General features: G+C 49.3%; 1 protein-coding gene across 17 annotated transcripts in view; it reads left to right on the top strand.

The window, feature by feature from the left end:
• sox5 (SRY-box transcription factor 5) overlaps nucleotides 1-10,000 on the top strand; it is a 115,978-nt gene that overhangs the window by 74,460 nt on the left and 31,518 nt on the right. For 12 of the 17 annotated variants that reach the window (XM_090198979.1, XM_090198972.1, XM_090198981.1 and 9 more), the window contains 2 exon segments: nucleotides 1,820-1,946; nucleotides 7,413-7,501. In XM_090198979.1, coding sequence (XP_090055105.1) covers nucleotides 1,820-1,946; nucleotides 7,413-7,501 — 216 coding nt within the window. 17 annotated transcript variants of the gene reach the window in all.

The raw sequence follows: 10,000 nt of genomic DNA on the forward strand, positions 1-10,000 counted from the left end.
CTAAGAACACACACACACACAGGAGAAAAGACACACAGACAGGAGAGGCATGGCTAAGAACACACACACACACACACAGGAGAAAACACACACAGGCAGGAGAGGCATGGCTAAGAACACACACACACACACACCGGGACGGTGGATAGAAAGACATTGAGAACGTTCATTTCTGAAAGAACGCGAAACGGAGCGAGGGAGTGAGAAAGGGAACTCTGTCCTCCATTTAACTCACCTACCTGTCCTTTATCCCGCGGTGACATAAGACGATGATGTTCTAACATATTTCTGCAGCGTTTTCTCTCCATTATATCACTGCATTCCCCCTGAACATGGAGAGAAAGGGTGAAAGAGGGAAGGAGAGAGAAATGGGGAAAATTACTTCCCTTGTCAGTGTCACTTTGACATTCAATTTTAAGAGCTCCTTGTCATTGAATGTTTTATAACATTGCAGATATTTCATTCTACAGGTAATAGCTTATTCTTTTTGTTCCTTGGGTTTGAATTATATTTCATTCAACCGTTGGTTGCCTGGGTATGTCATCTTCAAACTTAGCCTGCAAAACATTGCTGTTATCCATCTATCTAACTCGTCATACTGCGGACTCTCTCTCCCATGTCTCTGCACATCTCTTCTGTCAGTCATGTCACTCCTCAGTGTCTTTGTGTTGTTTTTGGCAGAGCAGTCTTCAGCTGAACACGCACACGTACACACTCGCTCACACACACACACACACACACACACACACACACACAGTCCTCGGCTTCCACCATCTGTCTCCTACTTCTCTCTCTGTGCCGAAACACTCAGACTCTTCCTCTTGCCAAAGTCACTGAGTTTGTATTTTTTCTCTGAGTTCTGGAAACCTTGTGAAGAGGGATGGCGTGCTGCCGACTCAGAGTGCTCCTCTCTCCTCTCTCCTTGGGGAGGGAAGAAGCCAGGCCAGCTGTTATGAGAGTTTAGCAGTGATTCTTCCTCGTGACTCCCTCGTTGTCTCGGTAATCAACAGGACAGGACTCCCTGACTCTGACCTGTCTCAGCTCATATACACAGCTCTGTATCAGACGCAGGTGCTCAAGAGGAGAGGAGAGAGTACGTATTTGCGTGTTGGATAGGGGTGTGCGGCGGGAGGGGTTTGTGCGGCGGGAGGGGTGTGTGCGCCTGTGCGTGTGCACTCTTCTGTCCGTGTGTTTGTCCGTGTATGTGTGTATATAGCTGCACATGTGTGTGTCTGTGTTTGAGCATTCTTCAGTTTCTTCCTTCTTGTTCGTGGCCAGATGACCTTACCTGACCTCACCACGCTGAGCTGTGATTGTGTCTAGAGGTTAAAGGTCACAGACTGGACCTGATACCCCCTCTGTGAGGAACAGACAATACCCCCAGCTGGCCTACATTGATACAGTTAGAGCAGCCTTCTGCTTCTGTCTGCTCTGTTCCCCCTCGCTACCCAAGATCAATGTCTGACTACACCTGGACTGCACGCTCACATACCTCCCCCACCCCAGTCAGATACGGACATCCATATGCTCAATAAACTGATCTCTCTCTATCGCTCTCTCCTCCCCCCTCTCCTCTCCTCCTCCCCTCTCCTTTCCTCTACTCCTCCTCTCCGCTCCTCCTTCCTTCTCCTACCCTCCTCTCCTCCCCCCCTCTCCTCTCCTTCCTCTACTCCTCCTCTCCGCTCCTCCTTCCTTCTCCTACCCTCCTCTCCTCCCCCCCTCTCCTCTCCTCCTCCCCTCTCCTTTCCTCTACTCCTCCTCTCCGCTCCTCTTCCCTCTCCTACCCTCCTCTCCTCCTCCCCCTCCACCCGTCTCTCAGCAGGTCCAGGGGCAGCTGCCTCCGTTGATGATCCCAGTGTTCCCTCCAGACCAGAGGACTCTGGCTGTAGCTGCTGCGCAGCAAGGCTTCCTGCTGCCCCCCGGATTCAACTACAAACCAGGCTGCAGTAAGTAGTACTGGTCTCCTCAAACGGACTATTCTCTGTGGGCCTAGATTGGGACATGTCAGTGGGGTTGTTGCCACGCCACTACAAGTGTATTTTCTACAGAGACAGGGACCCCCTCTCTTTCTCTCTCTCTCTCTCTCTCTCTCTCTCTCTCTCTCTCTCTCTCTGTCTCTCTCTCTTTCTCCCTCTCTCTCTCTCTCTCTCTCTGTCTGTTGGCTCATTCCTTCACTTGGCTCATCCTCTTGTCTCCATTTTCAATTTTCCAGAAAATATTTTTTTCAAAGCAACCAAAAAAGCCTCATCCTGTGGGACTTGTTATTGGCCGCGGCAGTCCGGCTGTGAGGCAATGTGTTGTTTACCGCGAGAAGCAACACGCGTGTGCCAGGAACGACATTCCGAATACCGTAGGAACACGCCAGGGGGTAGCGCGACCTGCCCCAGGTTCCCTCACATTAACACGGGCCCCCGCCAGAACATGCGTCCAACACGCCTCACACACGCCTGTCCAACAATCCTCGCGCTCGCCTCCCCCTACAGGCAGACAGACTGGTCTCTCTAAGGTCCAGCTCCTCCCCCAGAAAGTAACAGCTTCCTAAACAAGTCTCCTTCCAGTTTCAATTAATGCCATTATGTGCCAATCCTCGCCCACCACCCACCGCCCACCGCCCACTTAAAGACCCCCGCTGTCTGGGAGGAATATTGCTGTCTTTTCTCTGCCTGAGCCAAGGAGAATGGTGTTGCCCTGAATGACAGAGAGCTGTCCTTCTGAAGCATCAACACTTGTTGACTTTTGAAAGTTAGACTTGTATATGGGTTATATGCTATGCACACTAGTAGTACACTTCATTGCCATCACACACACTTCACACATACACATGTATGTAATACACGGTACGTACTGTACCCCGGTGGTTCTCAATCCTGGTCCTGGGGACCCAAGGGGGTGAACATTTTGTTTTTGCCCTAGCACTGCACACCTGATTCAAATCATCAACTCATAATCAGACTTTGATGATTCGAATCAGGTGTCTGGTGCTAGGGCAAAAACAAGAATGTGCCCCCCTTTGGGAGAGTGCATAGACAAAGAGCAATTGCAGAAGGAGGGTGCAGGCGGATAGAACAGAAAAAGAAAACGAGAGAGAGAGAACAGAAAGATGACGTCGACCTCGCTGGCTTAATTACATCCAGGGCGTCTTTATCTTCCCCAGGACCAGAATTGAGAACACCACACACTGTAGACAGAACACACACACACACACACACAATACACAATTCGCCCAGTGTGGCCTCTACTCTTGTCCCTATCCATCCATCCATCCATCCATCCATCCATCAATCCATCTCTCTCTCTCTCTCTCTCTCTCTCTCTCTCTCTCCTCTCTCTCTCTCTCTCTCTCTCTCTCTCTGTCTCTCTCTCTCGCTCTCTCTCTCTCTCTCTCTCTCTCTCTCTATCTCTCTCTCTCTCTCTCTCTCTCTCTCTCTCTCTCTCCTCTCTCTCTGTCCCACCCAGTAGTCTAGGGAGATGCATCTCTCTCTCTCTCTCTCTCTCTCTCTCAGTGAGAACTCTGTCCCACCCAGTAGTCTAGGGAGATGCATCTCTCTCTCTCTCTCTCTCTCTCAGTGAGAACTCAGTCCCACCCAGTAGTCTAGGGAGATGCATCTCTCTCTCTCTCTCTCTCAGTGAGAACTCAGTCCCACCAGTAGGTCTAGGGAGATGCATCTCTCTCTCTCTCTCTCTCTCTCTCTCTCTCGCTCTCTCTCTCTCTCTCTCTCTCTCTCTCTCAGTGAGAACTCTCCATCCCACCCAGTAGTCTGGGAGATGCATCTCTCTCTCTCTCTCTCTCTCTCTCTCTCTCTCTCTCAGTGAGAACTCTCAGTCCCCGCCCAGTAGTCTAGGGAGATGCATCTCTCTCTCTCTCTCTCTCTCTCTCTCTCTCTCTCTCTCTCTCTCTCCCTCTCAGTGAGAACTCTCAGTCCCGCCAGTAGTCTAGGGAGATGCATCTCTCTCTCTCTCTCTCTCTCCTCTCTCTCTCTCTCTCTCTCTCTCTCTCAGGTGAGAACTCTCTGTCCCACCCAGTCTGTCTAGGGAGATGCATCTCTCTCTCTCTCTCTCTCTCTCTCTCTCTCTCTCTCTCTCTCTCTCTCTCTCTCTCTCTCTCTCTCTCTCCTCTCTCTCTCTCTCTCTCTCTCTCTCTCTCTCTCTCTCTCTCTCTCTCTCTCTCTCTCTCTCTCTCTCTCTCTCTCTCTCTCTCTCTCTCTCTTTCAGTGAGAACTCTCTGTCCCACCCAGTAGTCTAGGGAGATGCATCTCTCTCTCTCTCCCTCTCAGTGAGAACTCTCTGTTCCACCCAGTAGTCTGGGAGATGCATCTCTCTCTCTCTCTCTCTTAGTGAGAACTCAGTCCCACCCAGTAGTCTAGGGATATGCATCTCTCTCTCTCTCTCAGTGAGAACTCTGTCCCACCCAGTAGTCTAGGGAGATGCATCTCTCTCTCTCTCTCCCTCTCAGTGAGAACTCTGTCCACCCAGTAGTCTAGGGAGATGCATCTCTCTCTCTCTCTCTCAATTCAATTCAATTCAATTCAAGGGCTTTATTGGCATGGGAAACATGTGTTAACATTGCCAAAGCAAGTGAGGTAGACAACATACAGAGTGAATATATAAAGTGAAAAACAACAAAAATGAACAGTAAACATTACACATACAGAGGTTTCAAAACAGTAAAGACATTACAAATGTCATATTATATATATATACAGTGTTTTAACAATGTACAAATGGTTGAAGGACACAAGATAAATAATGCATATCTCTCTCTCTCTCTCTCTCTCTCTCTCTCTCTCTCTTAGTGAGAACTCTGTCCCACCCAGTAGTCTAGGGAGATGCATCTCTCTGGCCAAGAGCAACATGTTTGCTATCTTTATTTCTCTCTTTTGTTACAGCCGTGTCCCCATGAGGAGCATGAATATCTGCCTCTCCGTTGTTTGTTTAAGGAGCATTAGGCAAAAATAACTGCGGCCCAAATGGCACCCTATTCCCTGCATAGTGCACTACTTTTGACCAGCTCCGCATCAGTAGTGCACAATGTAGGGGATAAGGTGCCATTTGGGATGCCGCCTATCTCCCAGAAAACACATCCACTGAAATAAGGATCCCTCTAAAAAATGCTACTTGAACCCTGGAATTTTTAATGTCCCAGAGTTGCATGGGAAAAATGTTTTGGAGAGGCTGAAGTCTGAAGTCTGAAATACTGCTTATTGAGACCGGATCCTGCCTGGGTGGGGTCCTGGGTATACTGATTGTTACAAAGCCGGGCACACACACACACACACACACACACACACACACACACACACACACACACACACACACACATACACTAGTGCCATGGCCAGATCGGAGAGACCCAGTGTATTGTCCTGATATAGCTTTGTGAAGAAGTTACTCTGGGACCCGGTCAGATATGCAGGGTCATACCCTGAGAACAGTGTGATGTAGTAGCATCACTGTTTATATCTGACTGTCTATGCCTAGTGACAGTAATATTCCACCACCATGGCATTCATTTTATTAGATACATCCTTTAATGAAATAAATACATCCATTTATCATAACACGAGTATCTCTCACTCTCTGATGTTCTGTTTTACACAAATAACACACACTATCATACACCTGTCAGGGAGGAATAAGAACACCGGTCATCTTTTGTTCCTCATGTTCTCCCTCTATCCCTCCTCTCCTTGTCTTCTCCCTCTATCCCTCCTCTCCCTGTCTTCTCCCTCTATCCCTCCTCTCCCTGTCTTCTCCCTCTATCCCTCCACTCCCTGTCTTCTCCCTCTATCCCTCCTCCCTCCTATCTTCTCCCTCTATCCCTCCTCTCCCTGTCTTCTCCCTCTATCCCTCCTCTCCCTGTCTTCTCCCTCTATCCCTCCTATCCCTGTCTTCTCCCTCTATCTCTCCTCCCTCCTATCTTCTCCGTCTATCCCTCCTCCTTCCTATCTTCTCCCTCTATCCCTCCTCCCCTCTGTCTTCTCCCTCTATCCCTCCTCTCCCTGTCTTCTCCCTCTATCCCTCCTCCCCTCTGTCTTCTCCCTCTATCCCTCCTCTCCCTGTCTTCTCCCTTATCCCTCCTCTCCCTGTCTTCTCCCTCTATCCCTCCTCTCCCTGTCTTCTCCCTCTATCCCTCCTCTCCCTGTCTTCTCCCTCTATCCTCCTCTCCCTGTCTTCTCCCTCTATCCCTCCTCTCTCCTATCTTCTCCCTCTATCCCTCCTCCCTCCTATTTTCTCCCTCTATCCCTCCTCCCTCCTATCTTCACCCTCTATCCCTCCTCCCTTCTGTCTTCTCCCTCCATCCCTCCTCCCCCATTTCTCCCTCCACCCCTCCTCCCTGTCTTCTCCCATCCCTCCTTTCTGCCCCCAGCCCTGACCTTTCCCTCCCATAGTAATTACACAGGCCTATCTATCTGCAGCTGGGTGCTAATAACCTGCTCCCTTCTCTTTTATTTCCAATTCTCTCCATCCCTGATTCATCAGACTTCACTTACTGCCGACATGGCCTACTGAGAGGGGGGGGGCAGAGAGGCAGGAAGACAGAGAGAGAGAGAGGGAGAGAGAGAGAGAGAGAGAGATACAAGAACAAGCATAGAGAGGGGGTGCATAAACAACGGGCGATTGCAGAAAGAGGGTGCAGACGGTGAGAACAGAGACAGAGAGAATAGAAAGAGCGCTGCAGTGGTGACGTCGCCCTCGCTGGCTTAATTACGTCCAGGGCGTCTTTATCTTTGAACACCTTCAGAGTCTTTGTCAGGAGGTATTAGAGAGAGGCCACACAATCAGCCTTTCATTAGGACGCACCAGACACAGGACAAAGGAGGGCTTTAGAATGGACCGGAGAAAGGGAGGGAGGGAGGGAGGGAGGGAGGGAGGGAGGGAGGGAGGGAGGGAGGGAGGGAGGGAGCTCAGACGGAGGGATGGACGTGGGAGAGGGAGAGATGGAGGGGGAGGGAGGGAGGGAGGTGAGGCAGATGGAGGGATAGAATGGAGAACAAGGGAGAGAAGAGTAAAGGGTCTATCTGGGCTGCAGGTAGAGGGGGAGAGAGAGAGATGGGATGGGGGATTATTTGACCTAAATAGAGAACAGGGAGGAAGTGAAAGGAGAGAGGTCTCACACGGGAGTGTCAAAGCTGTCTCGGTGTAGAACAAGAAAAGGAGGTAGAGGGGAGGTAAGGCCATGTTATGGAGTAAGGGCTGTGGGAGTGTATATAGAGGAGTGTGAAGGTGTTGAGAGGGTGAGGACAGAGGAGAGAGAGAGAAAAAGAGAGAGAGGGGAAAGGAAGGGGGAGAGGGGCACAGTCTGTCCAACACATACATTGTAGGGAGGCACTGGACAGGAAAAGGAAGGAGGAAGTGAAGGAAGAGAGGAAGGAGAGATAGCTGACGTGTATTCTTTCTTTTCCTCTGTCCAGGTGACCCTTACCCTCTCCAGCTGGTACCTACTACCATGGCAGCAGCTGCTGCCGCGGCAACGCCAGGCCTCGGTCAACTACAGCTCCAGGTGAGACAAGCACCATGCTGATGATTTTATTTCCATTCAAATGTTCACCAATATTTCAATTTCCTCCAAATGCCTTAATATGTTGAGTAAACCTTTTCTATTGTGAGATTGTTGTTGTGTTTTCTTTCCAAGGATATCGCCCTAATTCAGTGGTTCTCAAACCTCCCCTCGGAGACCCTCAGACGTGTGAACTGGGAATTAGCTCAGCTGATTCGCCTAGTGAAGGGCTTGATAATTAGTTGACGAGTTCAATCAGGTGTGCTCTGGAATAGTTGAAATACACGGAACGGCTGGGGGTCTCCGAGGAGAGGTTTGAGAACCACTGCTACCTGACTAAGCTGGTGGTTCTGTTTTCTGTTTGATGACAGTGTTAGGTTACCATAGTGATGCTCTTTTGTTCTGGAGGAGAGACCTTGAGCAGAGAATAGAATCACTAAAGTGCTACTGATTGTTCACTCTCATAAGACTGGAGCCATAGAAACCCCAACTATTCAGTTAAAAAGACCAAAAACAGAGCAAAGTCTGTACTATTGTCACTCTGGCTCTGTAATATTTTGAATATGTTGAATACTGTGTGTGTGATTGGTAGGGACGGAGAGGGTCTGAGTGGGGATCGACAGGACTATTGAACAGTTTGGAGTAGACTCCAACTACAACAACCCAGCCTGGTGGTGCTTACAGGTTAGACACCCACACACACACACACACACACACACACACACACACATTCCCCAACACACACAATTACCCACTATTTCCCTCATCTTTTCTTCTCCCTCCCGCCTCTTCTCCCCTCGTTTATCTGAGAGAGTAGCCCACTTGTTCCCTCCATCTGATGAATCTGGAGGAGAAAAAAAGAGTGATAAAAAAACCAAAAGACATCTGTTCCTCCACTCTGAGAGGATGGAGGGATGAGCCCATCTTTAGCACTCGCTGTCTCCCTCTGTCTCTCTCCTTCCCTCTCGCCGCTCTGCATATTTAGAATAAGTGGGCTATCGTCAGTTAATCCTGACCCCGGAACAGATCTTAGGGTGAGTCCAAAATGGCACCCTATCCCCTACATAGTGAACTACTCTGGTCTAGTGGTGCATTAAATAGGGAATAGGGTGCCATTTAGGACTCATACTAAATATGCAGCGCGGAGATCTTAGCCACAGATCCGCGACTGCCTCAGGACCCTTCTCTCAGGGGTTAAGAGCCTGGCGGGCGTCCTCTCTGCTGCCTGTCTGAAATACATTAACCCCAGGAGATCTGTGGACACAGAGCACACTCTGACCCAGGTTGCCCGGCAACGCATTATCACTGTGAAGGCAGGGGAGGTGACACACACACACACAGACACACTGCTGAACACTCACACTCAATTAGTGAAACACAGCTACACCAAGCAAGCTGCGTATTTGCACGCATATTACCAGAAGAGGACAGCTTTCTCGCTTAAACCTGTGCTCACACACCTGCGCACACACCAGGCTGGTTATATCGGTTAAGCTTTGCCTGTTAAATACATTTGCACCTGTCTGACTTACACAGTCAGTGCACCAGATTCAGTGCTGATATCGAACTAGGCTGAGCTAAGTAATTCTGTCATCAAAGGTAGCCGCTGTTGTCAGTAAGGCTTCATTGTGTGTGTGTGTGTGTGTGTGTGTGTGTGTGTGTGTGTGTGTGTGCGTGCGTGCGTGCGTGCGTGCGTGCGTGCGTGTGTGTGTGTGTGCGTGTGCATGTGTGTGTGTGTGTGTGTGTTCAGGAGGGGGAGTTAGATCTTGTCCCTGCATGTCCTCAGTGATTTTATCTCAGTGAGATCTTGGTTCCATATGTTCTGTTGTGTTCAGATTGAGAAAATCTCCCCGATTTGAAGGGCTTTGTCGCAAGTCAATTGGATTAAACAGAACAACAACATTAAAAAAACGCCATCTATCAACATCGCTTGCTGGTGCTAGCTAGCAGCCTTCTTTAAAATCCCCTCAGAAAGAGAAAAAAACAGATTAAGTCTGTTACAAAGAAATGATTTAGTGAAGCTAACCCAAACACAAACGTCTGAATGTGGTATATTTCCTCTGGGAGTGTGTGTGTTGTGGTATTTTACAAGCGGCTGTGTGTGTGTGTGTGTGTGTGTGTGTGTGTGTGTGTGTGTGTGTGTGTGTGTGTGTGTGTGTGTGTGTGCGTGCGTGCGTGTATGTTTTACAAGCGGTTGGCTCTGAGCTCTGAGACTAACATAACAATTACCTGCCCCCGTGTCACAACCACTAGAGATGAGGGAACGACAACGTGGCCTCCAAAACAATACACTGGGGCTGGTGGAGGGGAGATACACACACACACACACACACACACACACACACACAACCACACACTAAAACACACACACACAACCACACACTAAAACACACATACACAACCACACACACACACACACACACAATCACACACTAAAATACACACACACAACCACACACTAAAACACACATACACAACCACACACTAAAACACACATACACA

The sequence above is a fragment of the Oncorhynchus mykiss genome, chromosome 15 (genome assembly GCF_057628025.1).
Source record: "Oncorhynchus mykiss isolate SJ-2025 chromosome 15, ASM5762802v1, whole genome shotgun sequence".
Lineage (NCBI taxonomy): Eukaryota > Metazoa > Chordata > Actinopteri > Salmoniformes > Salmonidae > Oncorhynchus > Oncorhynchus mykiss.